This window comes from Schistocerca cancellata, chromosome 4, assembly GCF_023864275.1.
Source record: "Schistocerca cancellata isolate TAMUIC-IGC-003103 chromosome 4, iqSchCanc2.1, whole genome shotgun sequence".
Lineage (NCBI taxonomy): Eukaryota > Metazoa > Arthropoda > Insecta > Orthoptera > Acrididae > Schistocerca > Schistocerca cancellata.
In genome coordinates this window covers 918,153,121-918,170,949 of record NC_064629.1, presented here as the reverse complement: position 1 = coordinate 918,170,949, position 17,829 = coordinate 918,153,121, and the positions used below count along the sequence as shown (strand labels likewise).

The window sequence follows — 17,829 nt, the reverse complement described above, 5'->3', positions numbered from 1 at the left end:
AGTTTTCACATCGATTTGTATGTTTGGGGAGGGGGGAATTTGTGTCGTTTGCTGTCATCGGAAGTTAACCTATTTTCTTCACCTTTACTAATGTTACAGTTGTGGATTTTGCGCTTTTGCGTCTTTTTAGTGTTTATTTCGTTATTTTGCCTTGTTTTACGACAAACTGCAGATGTTCCACGTCGACTTGGATATTTTTTTCCATTGAGTGTTCTTCTATAAGAGAAGCCAGACAGCCAAAAGTGAAACTGGTTTAGGTTTTACAATAACTGCATAGAGCAGATGCCTATTTTGTGTGTACAGTAAATAAGAGCGTAAATTGATGACACACTTTTCATTACATAACATATTATTAACTGAAAAAGTCAGCTTTATTGAACAAGAAAAATACAGTTAATTTTTATGTTATTTACTACATAGGGAAAAATACAGTTGATAAGATAATAATAATGTTTTACAGCTTATGACCTGTCACAAAAGATTACTTATAAATATTTTTTGATGTATTTACGAGTATATATTTTTGTTAGCAATGTCAGTGTTTCAGTGTTCTGAAATACTGTTTTTTTTCTTATCGATTCGCTAAACAAAATTGACTGAGAGCATCCATTGTGAAGTTTGCTTTGGCTATTAACCTTACAGTTACCAGTTCCTTAATTCCAATGCTATACTCGTACTTTTTATATCACAGATGGTGTCTCAAAACTTCACTTTCCCCATCTGGTATTGAATTAAGAGAATTGACATCGCGTTGACGTTCCTTCTAGTCTGGACACCCACCAACACCCACCACTTAATGCTGACATTATGTACCATTCCACTGATATCTAGTATGAATGCAAGTGCGGAAATAACATGAGGTTTGGCAATATCCCCATCACACCGTATCAGCTCTAACCAAGCGACCAATGAAAAGGCAGAATGGAAGACTAATCGAAAAGCATTGTGTTTCACATGCATGTAAGTTTATGTTCGTTTTCTTACTAATGTTTTTTTCGTCACATTGAAGAATTATCACAAACATGTCACACTTGGTGAGAAGTCTCTAAGAGATCCTAACATGAAAGATAATGGTGGCCTTAGATGGTGGCCTTAGACCAGATGGCTGTGTGTTTGTTATGATATTGAAGGATTAGGTTTGCGTCCTACTATAAGCTTTTTTTTTTTCGTCTTCGTGTTTGTAACAGATTCTGAGATCGGCAATGATATTTGTATTCTTACTTGTTACAAATATTTGACCGCTTTTTTGCGACTGTGTCACGATTTCGTAAACATAAACGTTTCTGCTCGCACTTGTGATCGGCACTTCTTGGAGAAGGCGTGCTACAAAATGTAAACTGAAGAGGTTCTGAATTATTCCTGACATGTACCATTTTCCTCATCAACATCAAGTTCTGTTTTACAAATTTTGGTTATATGCATATGATGACAAATTTGATGGGCTTCTCCATTGATTTTGCTAAAACAAATTTTGTTACTGATTGACAATACATTGCTGATAATTAGTACCAACGTCTAGTAAATGCCCAATCATTACAAATGCTATAAATTATCAGATTTGAAGAAAAATTATCGCTGCTAAGTAGTAAGGAGTGGCTGTAATGTGCCCAGTGGTTATGAATCTGCTATGCCATTTAATTTCACTAATATATGTGTATCAGTATAGCATACATGTTTCTATCTATGCCACCTTTTCCCTGGAGTGAGCCAAGTTAATGTGTGCCTATAGTTACAACAATGCATATAGTATGTAACCCACAATTATCGGCTATTGTGATCCGCTCCTTGTATGGAAGACAAAAAATTAGTTTATTTGGAAGTGAAGGTAACAAAGGATAGGGAAATTCGTGTGCTTTTTGTACCTCAGGATTAATACATGCGTATCCCTCAAGTAAATAAAATTACAATAGAGAAGGCTACAAGACTGAAGAAATAGTTATTCTGAATCTGATTTGTCTGAAACATAGTTATTAAACGCTTTGGATTCAGAAGAAATTCCTCTGGTCAGTAGAAACCAGTAGCAACCGTTCAGTTTGTCGCAACTCGAACAGCTTTCGCCCAGTCATAAACTATGGAAACATGAGAATGGCTGCGTCGACAGCATTTGTGTGGTTCAAACGGTTGCAACCGTATCTCGAAAGAACCCAGGCTGTTTAGACTTGATCCCACAACAGTTCAGGAAAATGCCGACCCAAGACACCAGGGGGTCTGCTTTTGGGGACGAATCCATTTTGGGGCAGCTTCCTCTATTCCTCGCTTGTCATAAATATTTGCTGTTTATTTCAGAATATGTTGCGATTTCAGAGAGTCTAGTTAGGCAGCAATCTATGACTACAGCTTAAATGACATTTATGTTCTTCGTTGTCCTAAATATTTATCTGTTTTTTTGTGCGAATATATTGCGATTTCGAAGATCAACTCACTTAACTTATTTCAATCTTTTGTTCGTCCCCAATATTACGGCTGAAACTAATCATGCTGAATTTGCTGCGATCTTCAAAGTTGCAAAAACAAAGCGGCAATACATAGCTCGTGTAACTCAGTTTAAAATGTAAACCCACACCAGAATGAAACTGTGCTTTTCGATTCGTCTTCTAGTTCTGATTTTTCATTGATCGCTTGGTTTGAGCTCAAACGGCATGGTGGGAATGTTGTTAGATTTCGTGTTATTTTCATTCATGCAGTGTGAATGGGCCTTAATTATAGTAAACAAAATTTTCATGTTGTTGTTTGCTCATTTTGTATTGCCATGAAGTGTCATTAGGGAAATTAAATCCGAAAAACGAAAGGAAAAAAAAATCTATTCCACAGAAATAAGATTTTTCAGAACTATCATTTGGGGCCCCATACTGAGCAGCGATACGAAAATTACAACTGTTAACAGCAGAGTAACTGCGAAATTGATCTTGCAAGGAAGAACTATATCAAGAAATCAATACTAACCGCGAACTACAAAACTAATCCTAGACAGCGTCGCATTGTATCCATTAATGGGTAACTGAATTTTTTAGTATAGCGGGTCATGCCCTGGGTTAATGTGGCGACTGTAACGTCTCACGTCACGGCTGTACATCAAGTAGTAGACCAAAGATAATTTATTATTAATGGTCTGTGCCTCATATAGCATTCTCTCTAATGTAGTATTGAGTGCACAGGTGTGAAGTCTCCACTTCATAGTGACGTCGCCTAATGTTTCGTTCCGCTCCGCACCGTTGACTCTAGTGTGAACTGTCCATTATCCAACATTACTTTGTTTAAACGCTGTAACAAAATTTTCGTGTACTATGTAATGTATGACATATTACCATTAAAATTATAAAAATGTTTTCCAGCTCCTATTTTTATAATGCAGAAAAAGTTACAGACAAAATCATTCTTGCATAGTGGGACTTATTTGAGGAAGTCGAGGTGCTAAAGTTCGCTCGCGATTCGTTATTCTCATGTTATTCGTTGTTTTACTTGTTTGTAGTATAACTCTGGAAATACGATTTGCCGGTAGCATGGATGGATTACGTGTTCGAATTGTAGCAGACGACTGACGGTAAGTATGGAAATACAGTTTTATTTGTAGTGCAGGCAACGTATAGAGCTGATGACAGCCAAGAATTTGGGGTTAAATATTTTTTGGTGATTCTATGTTATGCGATATCTATGCTTTTCGTAAATTCACAAAACAATCGTTGTTTCACACGCGCAAAATAATAATAAACAAAATATTTTCCTCGCGATGTTCATATTAGCAAGATTACCAGTAGTTTAACAATTACTCGAAATAATCGGCTTTAAGCAATTTTCAAGTGGGCGTTTATGTGATTTACAGATACGTCAGATATTTATAAGACGAACTTTCTTAGTCCATTCATACACAAAATAGAATCATTTATAAACATATGGGGGTCCACTTGCACATTGGTGAAATCAAAAACTTAAAAACTCTGGTAAAATAAGTTTTGATAACACATTATTGGGGGTAATTAGTTTACAAAAATGTTTGTGGGGTTCCAATGTGGGGAAAAAACAGTTCATCGTTGATGCTGCACCAGTGATACAAAGTGTGTAAATTTTCTTGCTGCTAACTTGCAAATTGTATCCTAGTTAATACATTGCCAAATTGAGAGAGACTTCGTCAAAGTAAGAAAATAACTAACATAGAAACAATTCCTCTGTCTGATCATGACATAAAGTTAGGATAAATAACATTGTCCCTTATAGTATGGACACTCTTCACTGGAAATTGAAGTAGTTGACTCCAGAGCAAATGGTTTTTTAAGAATAGTTTACAAGGGATAGCGGGGAGTGAAATTTATAGTGAACCAAATGTTAACATGAAATTTACTCTGTTCAGCGACAGTTTCATATCAGTATTTGAAAATATATTTCTACATAAGCTCATGAGAAACGACACTAAACACCCATGTAAAATAATTATAATCATATGAATCACTACAGGGATCAAAATTTCTTGTGAAAGGAAAAGGGAAATATATCTGTTGGCAAGAAAGAGTAGAGGTCTTGCAACAGTTGCACTTTAGAAAGCCTAATCAAAATTAACAAGAAAGGTTATTAAAAAGTCAAGGAATATGCACGTAATATCAGAAATAAATATTTCCAACAACAGACTTTAGGCTATATGCAACGTAATGAAATGAGACAGGATAAACAGCCGCAGAACAGGAACTGAATGGAAGTCCTATAAATGAGCCACAGATACAGATTTATTTAAAAATCATTTCTTAAATATAGCAGAAACTATAGGGGCAAGCACTTGTACAGGGAAATTACTGCAGTATATTAAAAAAAGTAACTTCCAAGTTCCATCATATGAATTTGTCACAAACTTCTCCATTTGAAATTAAGAGAATTATGTATTCTGTCAAGAACAGAAGCTCACCAGGTTTTGATGGTTTTTACAATAGAGTGCTAAAGATTTGTTCCCATACAATAAGCACGGTATTATCTTAAATATGTAATGCTCGGAGGTGGTGGTGTTATGGTGTGGTTGTGTTTTTCATGGAGACGGCTTGCATCCCTTGTTGTTTCACGTGGCGCTATCACAGCACAGGCCCACACTGGTGTTTTAAGCACCTTACTGCTTCCCACTGTTGAAGAGCAATTTGGGGATGACGATTGCACGTTTCAACACGATCGAACACACTGTCACAAAGAAAAACAAACTATTGGAAAGAGTAACAAGGGGGATTTCACAAACTTAACAATACTCCATCAAAACATGCAATCAATAAAAAAATAAAATAAAACTGTCAGAAGTTTAACTCCAGTCTTTGAACTGCACAGTAGTGTGTATTACTGAGCACTGGTGTAGAGACACACAAATCCAACATGTAATAATATCATTGTATGAAAGAGCAAACACTTACTGCAGAAATACAAGAGGATCATGCATTTATATCAGAAAAGGAAAACAGTTCAAATCAAGACATGACTTTAGTACACTAAGTGAAGAGAAACACTTTGAAATATCAGCTATTGAATTAAGAGGGCTTGAATTCACCAAGAAATTAGTCATTTTGTGTGTGTTTGTGTATAGATCTCCCAGTGGTAGTGTGGACACTTTTTTCAATAAGTTAACAGAAGTTCTAGATAAGGTCTCAAGTACTAATATTAACATAATTATGTGTGGGGACATTATCATCAACACTAACATCATAAATGAATCCAGCAGCACCTTCATAAACATCCTTCAAAGTTTTGGCATGTCCCTATTGGTCAAAAGTGCAACAAGGGTTACCACGACGACTTCATCAGTAATTGACCATGTGGCCACAAATATGGACAGGGAAAAACGTGATGTAGCTGTAAAAGATCTCGGACTATCAGATCATGTCTGTCAAATAACAACAGTAAAGTCAGGCATCGAATAATTCCCTAAACTACATGCCTACAAAATACATCTATCAGAAATCAAAATAAAAGATTTTTATCAGTACTAGAAAAACATATCTGAGATGAAGTGTATAGGGAAACCAAAGTGAATATGAAATTCTCTAAATTCTCCATATTGTTGAAATTGAACTTTGAAAAAGCAGTTCCAAAAGTATGCATGTCTGTATCAACATCTCGCAAAAACAGATGGATAACAGCAAGTATTATAAAGTCCTCCCAAACACTTAAGCACCTCAGTTCCATGAAAAATATTTGCAATGATCCAGAATTCTTAAATTTCTGTCATAGATACAAAAAGATCTAGTACAGAAAGGTGCTGATTGGTGCAAAAAAGTCATTTAATGACAAAGTAATATGCAGTATAATGCAGAGAATAAAAGCAAAGCAGTCGTGGATGTTATAAAAAAGGAAACGAGGAGAGGCAAACAAATGCAGACTAACATACTGCGAAGGGAGGGGGATAAAGTAATAAATGATCCACAGCACTTAGCAAACTATGTAAATGAGCATTTTTCATGTATTGCAGAGAAGTTACAGCAAAAATTCCCCCAAACAAATATAACACCTGTAAATAATGTTGCACTAAATACAATGATGTTCCTGCCAACCACAGAGAATGAACAATTTAAAAACTAAAAAATAAAAAGTCAGTAGGCTTAGATGAAGTTCCAGTGTGTTTACTGAAACAATGCATAGGGATTATACAAGGCCCCTTAACAAATGCAATAAATGACTCCTTCGCATCACAGACATTTCCAGAGCAGTTAAAACAGGCAAGAGTTGTACCTTTGCTTAAGAAAGGTAATGCAGAAGACATAGAAAATTACTGGCCCATTTCCCTGCTGTCAGCTTTCTCAAAAATAAGAGAAGCAATTATGAAAGACAGATTAATGAATTACCTAAATAAGTACAATCTTTGAAGCGAATCACAGTTTGGTTTCCGAAGTACCAAAGATATGGAGTCAGCCATAGTAGAATTCACAAAAGTTGTACTTGATGATCTTGATAAAGATGAGTGTGTCACAGTCATATTTTTGGATCTATCTAAGGCGTTTGATACAGTTGACCAAAAGATTCTATTAAATAAATTAGAAGCATTAGGAATAAGAAGGGTAGCTAACTATTGGTTTCGATCATACCTAGCAGATAGGGTACAAAGAGTAGAGATAACACGTACTTCGAATAGATCTAAACATTTAGTGAAACACTTATCAGAACCAAAATACATTAATATAGGGATTCCGCGAGGTAGCATATTAGGACCAATGCTGTTCCTGATATACATCAATGACTTCCCCAGTAGTGTTACTCATGGTGAAAAATTCCTCTTTGCTGACGACAGCAATATTATAGTCACTGAGAAAACAAGAGGAGAACTTGCCGAGAAAGCAAAATGAAACTCTCAAGGAAGTTTTTGTTTGGTCAATAAGTAATAAAGTGACATTGAACATAAAGAAAACTGATGCCATGAATTTCAGTTTGAAGTGGAAAAATGGCAATGTTAAATTAAATGTAGATGGCACCTGTATAGACTGTGTAACAAATGCAAAATTTCTAGGAATGAATATTGATTTTCAGTTGAAGTGGTGTGAACACACAAAGGTACTTGCAAACAGAATGTAATCAGCATGTTATGCCCTTAGAATCCTATCATTAGTGTGTAACATGCAGTGTCTTTTAGTTACATATTATTCATATGTGCACTCAATTCTTAGGTATGGAATTCTTTTTAGGGGAACAAATGTACAAAATATGAACACAATTTTCAAACTCCAGTAAATAGCCATAAGAATAATAACCAAAAATACTAGTCGAGCTCATTGTAAAGATCTGTCCAGAACACTGGGGATTTTAACTGCTCCATGTGAATACATTTACCTGTCAGTCGTACACATCAAAAATAACATTGGTAATTACTGCACAACAGCTCTGTCCATGACCATGCAACAAGAGATAGACTCATCTTACATTTACCAAGAAAAAATTAACATAAAACTCAAAACAGCATTTTCTACCAAGGAATAAAACTGTGTAATAAATTACCAAAAGAGATTAAAGAAATTGTGAAAATACACTTATTTAAAAAGGCAGCTAAAAAGTACCTGTTATGCAATACATTTTATACATTGAAGGATTACTTAGTTAAAACAGAGTAGGGGTTTGTTAAAAAATGTTATACAAATAATAAAATAATAATAATAATAATAATAATAAACCCCGTGGAGGACCGGGAAAAGAATAGGCCTCCGATATGTTCTGCCAGTCGTAAAAGGCGACGAAAAGAACAAACCACTAATAGGGCTAACCCCCATTTTAGTGTGATTAGTTGGTTCAGGACAGAACTAATGAAGCCTCGGACAAGCGCTGTCACGGTCGGGGACGACGCTTGAACCCTATGCCCGTCCACAATGGTAACAACACTGCTAGACACACAGAAAATGGTTTAAATCCGAATAGAGGTGTTTTGCAGGATATGCTTCCTGCAACCACTCTAGAAGGAAAACAAAGACAGAGGATGAGATGGTCAGATGAAGTTAGCCGACACCTCATGTTCTGTTATTACCAAGCAACAAATTTAGGAACCAACACAACTGGATACTGATCACAAGTATACACAACATTGAAACTTCCTGGCAGATTAAAACTGTGTTCCGGACCGAGACTCGAACTCGGGACCTTTGCCTACCACGGGCAAGCGCTCTACCGACTGAGCTACCCAAGCACCACTCACGCCCCATCCTCACAGCTTTAATTCCGCCAGTACCTCGTCTCCTACCTTCCAAACTTCACAGAAGCTCTCCTGCGAACCTTGCAGAACTAGCACTCCTGGAAGAAAGGATATTGCGGAGACATGGCTTAGCCACAGCCTGGGGGATGTTTCTAGAATGAAATTTTCACTCTACAGCGGAGTGTGCGCTGATATGAAACTTCCTGGCAGATTAAAACTGTGTGCCGGACCGAGACTCGAACTCGGGACCTTTGCAACATGAAGTCACCCAAGCAATTAATTCTACGCACAATTGGAAAGCCCCTGGAAAAGATAAAATAGCAAATTTCTGGCAATAGAAGTTCACCTGAACAAATTCACATCGTATTACATTATTTAACAGTTACATTGCAGACCCATACACAGTTCCTGATACACTTGCACAAGGAATAACTTATCTGAAACCTAAAGATCAAGCAGACACAGCAAACCCAGCAAAATATTGCCCCATAACATGCCTACCACCAATATACAAAATATTAACTTCAGTCATTACACACAAATTAATGACACATACAACACAGAACAAAATTATAAATGAAGAACAAAAAGGCTGCTGTAAAGGAGCACGAGGATGTAAAGAGCAACTGATAATAGATGCAGAGGTGACATATCAAGCTAAAACTAAACGAAGGTCGTTACACTACGCATACATTGATTACCAAAAAGCTTTTGATAGTGTACCCCACTCATGGTTACTACAAATATTGGAAATGTACAAAGTAGATCCTAAATTGATTCAGTTTCTAAACATAGTAATGAAAAATTGGAAAACCACACTTAATATCCAAACAAAATCAAATAATATCACACCACAGCCAATACAGATTAAGCGTGGAATATACCAATGTGACTCATTAAGTCCTTTCTGGTTCTGCCTTGCTCTGAACCCAGTATCCAACATGCCAAATAATACAAATTATGGATATAATATTACTGGAACATACCAACACAAAATCACACATTCGCTATACATGGATAATATACAACTACTGGCAACAACAACTCAACCAATTACTAAAGATAACAGAAGTATTCAGCAATGATATGAATATGGCTTTTGGAACAGACAAATGTAAGAAAAATAGCATAGTCAAGGGAAAACACACTAAACAAGATGATTACATATTGGATAACCACAGCGACTGCATAGAAGCGATGGAAAAAACAGATGCCTATAAATATCTAGGATACAGACAAAAAATAGGAATAGATAATACAAATATTAAAGAAGAACTAAAAGAAAAATATAGACAAAGATTAACAAAAATACTAAAAACTGAATTGACAGCAAGAAACAAGACAAAAGCTATAAATACTTATGCTATACCAATATTGACCTACTCATTTGGAGTAGTGAAATGGAGTAACACAGACCTAGAAGCACTCAATACACTTACGCGATCACAATGCCACAAATATAGAATACATCACATACATTCAGCAACAGAAAGATTCACATTAAGCGGAAAGGAAGGAGGAAGGGGATTTATCAACATAAAAAACCTACATTATGGACAGGTAGACAATTTAAGAAAATTCTTTATAGAACGAGCAGAAACTAGCAAAATACACAAAGCAATCACTCATATAAATACATCGGCTACACCATTGCAATTTCATAACCACTTCTACAACCCTTTAGATCAAATAACATCAACAGATACGAAGAAAGTAAATTGGAAAAAGAAAACACTACATGGCAAGCACCCGTATCATCTAACACAGCCACACATTGATCAAGACGCATCCAACACATGGCTAAGAAAAGGCAATATAGACAGTGAGATGGAAGGATTCATGATTGCATTATAGGATCAAACAATAAACACCAGATATTACAGCAAGCATATTATTAATGATCCCAATACCACAACAGATAAATGCAGACTTTGCAAATAACAAATAGAAACAGTAGATCACATCACAAGCGGATGTACAATACTAGCAAATACAGAATACACCAGAAGACATGACAATGTAGCAAAAATAATACATCAACAACTTGCCATACAACATAAACTAATAAAACAACACGTTCCCACATACAAGTATGCACCACAAAATGTACTGGAGAATGATGAATACAAATTATACTGGAACAGAACCATTATAACAGATAAAACACCACCACATAACAAACCTGCCATCATACTCACCAATAAAAAGAAGAAATTAACACAACTAATCGAAAAATCCATACCCAATACAACAAATATACAGAAGATAACAGGAGAAAAAATTGAAAAATACATCCAACTGGCTGAGGAAGTCAAGGACATGGGGCATCAGAATAAAGTTGACATTATACCAATGATACTATCAACTACAGGAGTCATACCACACGATATCCACCAGTACATCAACGCAATACAGCTACAGCCAAATGTATATATACAACTACAGAAATCTCTAATTATTGATACATGTTCAATTACCCGAAAGTTCCTAAATGCAATGTAACATATACCGTACAGTTAAAAGGAAGTCACTCTTGATCAAGGTCCACGTCACTTTCCGTTTTTAACCGGACATAATGTCTGAGAAAGGAAAGAAATAATAATAATAATAATAATAATAATGATTATAAAATAGCCAACATTCCACATTACACATTCACTGTTTTTTTCCTTCTTTTTTTTCTTTTCTAGAAATACTTACCCCCAAGCTATGCATAGCACAATACTAACACCTCTTCCTCTTTCTGAGTTCAAAAAACTTCCTGTTTTCTCGATTGATCTGTGTTCAGTTTTTCAAGGCCTATCCACTGTGCCAACTTATAACTAAATCTGAGGGAGGTGCGATGGGGAGGTTCCCTTGTAAGTACCTGGTTTGCTTCTCTGCTGCTGCTGCTGCTACTACTTGGTTAATACAGATATTGCCTAAGAATAGAGACCTGTTTACAGTGAACACTGTTACTTTACAAGCTGTCAACAGGACTTTTAAGTCCTTGAAAATATTTGAACCTTGACATGTTTTTTGTGTATGTAATATGCAGCTCCAAGTTGTTCAGTAAATAGTCATTACCAAGAAGCAACATGCAAGGTGGACATGCTTGATGTTGAAATCGTGAGGAGAGTGCTCAGCATTTCACACATTAGCAGGCATAGAAAGTGCAAAACTTAAAATTGTCAGTGACTGGAAAATTTGCAGTACATTAGTTTTGTTACACAACCAAGTCTTCAAAATGGGTCGTTAATTAGCAGTTAGAAGTTTTAGCAGAGAGATTATGTACTCAGCCTTTTTTTATACTGTGTCTTTATTTACTTTCTTGGAGTGAAGACTTAAATTGTGAACACGATAGCAAGCTTTCTGAACACACAGTGGAATAAAAAATTGTTTCCACATTAGTAAATTGTGATGTCAGGACAGTAGTTATATCCATGGTAGTAAATGTGAATATAATTGCTGTAGTTATTAAGGAAAGTGAAATTTAGGGCCTGTTATACAGATATTGTAGAAACGATGAGATTTCAGTTGCAGGTGTAATAAATTGAGTATATTAATATAATAGAGGGAAACATTCCACGTGGGAAAAATATATCTAAAAACAAAGATGATGAGACTTACGTAACAGAAGAGGCATTGTTTACTGTATTTTTCTCTTTTCAGGTTAAGCAGAAATGTATCGCAAGGCAGTTTTATTAATGTTGGTAACCCACTTGTTGTATGCAGTATCAGATGACAAAGTTGACAAATTACATTCTCTAAAACTACCTCCATGCCAAGCATGCCGAGGTCTTGTTGCATCATTCAAGAAGGTAAATAGTGTAACACTACTTTGAAATAATTACATTATTTGTGTGCTTAATCTTCTGTTAGCTGTGAAGGTAGTTTTATTTGCTTGGACTGGTTTTGAGATCTTGGTTTCTCCTCAGTCCACTATATTAAGACCTTAGATCCTCTAAAAGTTGTGAAACTAAATTATGACAGCCACTAAATTAGGACACAGGCTCATAAGTAACTGGGTACAAGGTACTCTTTCTTAAAATACACAGTAATTTGCAATTTTTGTGTCATTTCATCCAGGGAAAGTTGACATGTGGAAATTCCCTCCATACAACAAAATTTGAGGTTGGGAGAGTTATATGATTTCTCTATCTTGTGCTGCTGTCAATTCACACACAGTGTCATGTGTTCAGTGTAGACAAGGTGGTTAAGTAGCAGTAGGTTGCTGCATATGACACAGTTTTATGTGGAAAACTGTACCAAACTGAAGAGTGCTAAGCAAACAGCTCACAAATGACAGATGTGTTATAATACCCTTGTTCCATGGAAAATAAAGTGAACTTAATTCTGATATTGAAGGGCAAGAAAATATTTTTGTGGCTTGTCTAAGAGGTGGCACCAATCCAGATTCCAAATGATTTTTTAGGTTTTCTGTTATATAGGTACATGATGTGCAATAATGCAAGTGATGTCACTTTGCTCTGTAGAACAGTTTTCTTTATACAGTTTTTTTTTTTTTTTTTTTTAAATCATGCTTTTTGTTGTTCAAATGGATTAATGGAATACTGTGCCCTCATAAAATTCTACAATATGCACTTTTGTGCACTGCAGTGCTACTGTGGATGAGGTACAGGACCAGTAACTCTCACAGAAGTTAAAAAGCTGGGGTGGAAGTCAGTGCCTCACCACCAGAGGAGGTGAGTTGATGTCATTTACCAGAAAGGTTATGGCCAGTCTTCACCAGGGTACTGGGTGAAAATATATGAGAGGAGGGCTGAGTTGACCATCAGAAAGAATTGTCAGAACAAAGTATAGTCTTTATCATAGGGCCTATTTGCTGGCCGCAGTGACTAAGTTGGAGTTGTTTGCTAAAGGCCTCAATAACTGACTGCCCCCAGAATTCTAAGTCCAGCCATAGGTAAAATGTATCAACATTGTAGGGTGCTGAAGTTTCTGGAGGAACTATTGTCTTCCACCCAAGGTGTAGTAGTACTGTATCTGCTCGTAGTCTAGTGATAAACATTGTGCACTGTAGAGGAAAGTCAACAACTAGAGTCAATGCCTTAGTTTTTTTTAAACTGCATTTAGTTTGTATGCTAAAAGCATCAGTCTGATGGAACCTAAAAGATAATTTGCTTCCCTTTCTAATTCATCAGTAATAGCAAACTGTTCCAGAAACATTACCGCAAAAGACCTCATGGCTGACTCTAGATAGAACAATTTATGCCAGAGAGTTTCCTATGCATGCAGTAGCCTCTGATTGGGGGCCTTCTAGCACTAGCTACAGGACACCACTGCTCGGCTGATGAATGCGATGCAATGTGACACTTATGTGACGCACCTTGGCAATATTTCTGCTCATGCATTGGTAAGCATAAAACGGTTTAATTTCCATGTGAAAGAACTTTGATAAACTGAGTAAACACTGTGTGGCAACACAGTGGGGAAGGAGTGGGGGGGGGGGGGGGGCAGCAATGCTCTCTCAGCTTATGATGTGAGGAATACTGATGTGTACTCATCAGTTGTCATTTTTGACTTGAAGTTCTAGTATTTGCCTTACAGTTACATATTGGATTTTGCACACTTGAATATTCTAAATGTTAATAGAATAAAATATCTGCTTCAGTTGCCAATAATTTCTTATTTATTACACAACAGGTTTTGAAGCATAAAGCTTCATCTTCAAGTGTCACCAACTGTGAATAAGAGGAGGAGCTACTAGCATACAAGAAAGTGTGGGTTTACATACCAAAATGAAAGGAGTTAAGTGGTGAGAAGAGGTGTATTCACATAATTACGGACACACAAATGTGTGGCGGTTGTTCCAGTCAGTCGTGTGGGGGTGGGCGGGGGGGGTCCACACCCACGTCTTATGCCCAGGATTGGGACAAATATGCTGACATAAATGGAGGGATCTGGAAAAAAATGAACTCTGTAATAAATAAATAGCTGCACTCGCGCACAGGACCAGCAAGTGCAGCATATGCCTCGATGGCACTTTGCACAAGTGACTAGTGCAGCTGGCCAGGGAGCTGGCTGACCGTTGTGGTGGAAACAACTGTTGTGGGAGCCAATGAAATGGTGAATCAAAATAGAGAGCCAAAGAAATGCAGGCAACGGTGGCTGACTTGTCTGTCCGGCTACATAAGTGTCGCTTACAAGATTGATACAAAATAGAACTACAAATATAAGAATGAATGTAATTACAAAAATAAGTGCATCACTCTGTTTTAGATATTTACATTGCAATTCCTGTTGTGTATATCAGTTTAATCGTGACTAAGCTTTTTATATTAAGACTGTTTTGGCTCTTTAAAGACGAGTGTATACACGGTTACCAATCTTAATGGCTCGCATCATTCTCCTCGACACTTCGCCTGTCGTCTTATCCCTCAGTTATTGGATATATTTCTGTATGCTATATGTGCCTCATTTTAGTTGCATATTTGTCTTTTATCTTATTATTCTGATGCACTCTGTCCAAGTTGACTTGTAGGCATTTTTTATGAACAATATTGTTTATATGTTGTTATAATTATCCTCATATTTGTAGTTCTGTTTTGTATGAATCTTGTGAATCAAACTTATGTAAGCAGATGAACCGATCAGCCTGTTCGTTGCACTTTTTTACGTTTTTATTTCATTTCCCAACCTCATTGACTCCTATGTCAGTCATTTCTGCTGCCACAGTCAGCTGGCTCCCTGAACAGCTGCACTAATCACTTCTGTGGAGTGCTGTGGAGGCAGTTGCTGTGGCTGGTAGTCCTATGCATGAGTGCAGTTATTTATTTATTTATTATTGAGTTCATTTTTGTCCATGTCCCTCCCTCTATGTTAGTCTTTTTCTCAGTCCAGTGCATTGGTTTGACATAGGTGTGAGGGCCCTCCTCTCATGACTGACTGGCCTGACCACCACACATTTCGGTTTCCATAATTATGAGCATGCCTTCTTTCACTGCTTTACCTTTGATTCTTGTGTGTCAGTCCCATATTTCTTGTGTGCTAGTGGCTTTTTCTCTTATTTACAGTTGGTGGCAGCTGAAGATTAAGCTTTAGGCTTTGAAACTGGTTGTGCAATAAATGAGAAATTACTGGAAACTGTTTTTGTTATTGATGTGTTAATTAGTTGTAGATGTTCCCCTGACCAAATATTTTAACTCCTAAATGTTATTCAAGCATTACAGAATAGTCTCAACTGGGAGGTGGTCTAACATTTGTGAAATATTAGTTCGCTTTGGGTTCAATACAGGGGTGATGGCAGTGGTGGCCATTCGAAACATTCGTGTTATGTGTGAGGGAATTTTTTTGGTTCAAGAAAGATTGTTATGGCATGACTGATTTTCCAGATTCATAAATTCTCACTAATCAACAAATGTGATGAGCACCTATAATTTAAAATAAGTGCGACATTTTCATTCAGTGGGCAAGGTCCAAAAGTAAGATGTAGGAATATAGCATGATCCAACTCAAAGAAACAAAATGCATAGGGGTGATTGAATCTGCATTTTTGGTTGAGCATCCTCAGTTCTCTTACACAGCATTCCTATGCAGTATTGTTAGCAGTAATGAGTTATAGCGCCTTTATGTTAACTTCGCCAGAAGAAATTAATGCAATGAAATAATAGTGTGACATAATATTTTGTATCTGTGGGGGGGGGGGGAGGGGGGGAAGAATGTTAAGTATTATGAAATGCTCCTCAGGGGTTGTCTATTGCATCTAGTATTTGCTGCCAACAACAGATGCGTTTTGGTCAGTATAAGAAAAGTAACAAAGTGAATTGCATTGAGTGATGCTACTGCACAACATCCCCTGTATTTCACTGATTTCACAAAACAAGCCAGCAAGACAGTTCCTTTCAGCATGAAAATGCACTTTGAATCTTGCTTGACGATATAGGTAACAGGTAACTCTGAACCAGTAGGTTTTTACAAGCATGGAATACGTAAACTACCTGAGGACTGTCAGTTTTAAATAACATGGCACAATAATTATTTTTTATGGTTAATTTCTCTTTAGTTTACTATTAGGTTTAATAAACCAATGGAATAATGCTATAAGGTATATGCACTGCACGAATACGAATGAATTAAAACTTCTTGCTGGGAATTCACTGTCCATTGTTGGCTTGGGCACACTTAGCTGACCCATGGCTATCTTCTCCAACATGAGAATCCACCTTACTGCTGATGTGTTGCCTGGCTGACGGTGGCCCTTATCCTACTAGATTGCCAAAATTTGGCTGCTTTGTGGCAAAATCTTAAACTTCCTGACTAACTACTTCTAGTGCTAGCGGATGATGCCAAAATGTCTGACCTGGTTTTATATTTCAACTGTGATGGTGGTTTCTGCTTGTCTCTGTGAAGTGGAGCACTTTTGCCTTATTGACTGAGGGGGCGGGGTTTGGGGGGGGGGGGGCATCCCTTGCCTGCTCTGGCCTGGAGTATGCACAGTGGCCCTTGTTTGGTGGTCTGGCCTGGCCCCTACTGTTCCCATCTTTTTATTCTTTTATGTTTGGTGTTGTTTTTAATGTTTTGTCTTTCCTAAAATTTTATTACATTGTCTGTGCTGCTCCTTTTCGCGTAGTAACAGATTGCAAGATAGTGCTGGTCGGATGCAGAGGGTGCATCTCCCACTGTATCCCATGCCCTTGGGGCCACCACCTGCATTATGGGCAGAATGGCTCACCCACCCTACCCCCTCTCATTCTCCTCTTACTTCTCCTTGATTTTAGTTGTGTCTTACTGTATCTTGAGTACAGTTGAGCTACCCAAGTACTTCCCTTTGGCTCCTTCCTATGAGAATTATTCCTGGTTTGACACATATAGGATGAAAGGAATGATGACCATGCAGTTTGGTCCCTTTAAACCTACCAACCAACCAATTAAGCTTAAAACAAATGTCTATTCTAATAAAACATATAGTATCTGTAAAATGGATGTGTCTAAATCATCAAAAAGTTGTAAGAAATTATGAACATTGGAGGTCAAAACAGTCTGTGACTGTGTGCTGTCCTGTGTCCTACTCAAGTAATATGGAAATAAGGCAGTTGTAGTAGATGCATAAAGAAAGCCAGTTAACAAATTATTGTGCCACAATTCTGTATTTACAAAAAAACTAATCAATAGCCCGGTGGAAGGAGAAAAACATGCATTATTAAGTGTAAAATATTACAGGTTTTCTGCCCTTTGGCTGCGGGATATTGAAAGTA

At 37.0% G+C, this 17,829-nt stretch overlaps 1 protein-coding gene across 1 annotated transcript in view; it reads left to right on the top strand.

Moving 5' to 3' along the window:
* Window positions 1-3,246: 3,246 nt before the first annotated feature.
* The window catches only part of LOC126185086 (cysteine-rich with EGF-like domain protein 2), a 105,687-nt gene continuing 91,104 nt past the window's right edge, over window positions 3,247-17,829 (top strand). Inside the window, exons 1-2 of the mRNA XM_049927874.1 lie at window positions 3,247-3,541; window positions 12,284-12,432. Coding sequence (XP_049783831.1) covers window positions 12,295-12,432 — 138 coding nt within the window. The 5' untranslated portion in view covers window positions 3,247-3,541; window positions 12,284-12,294. The remainder of the gene's footprint in view (window positions 3,542-12,283; window positions 12,433-17,829) is intronic.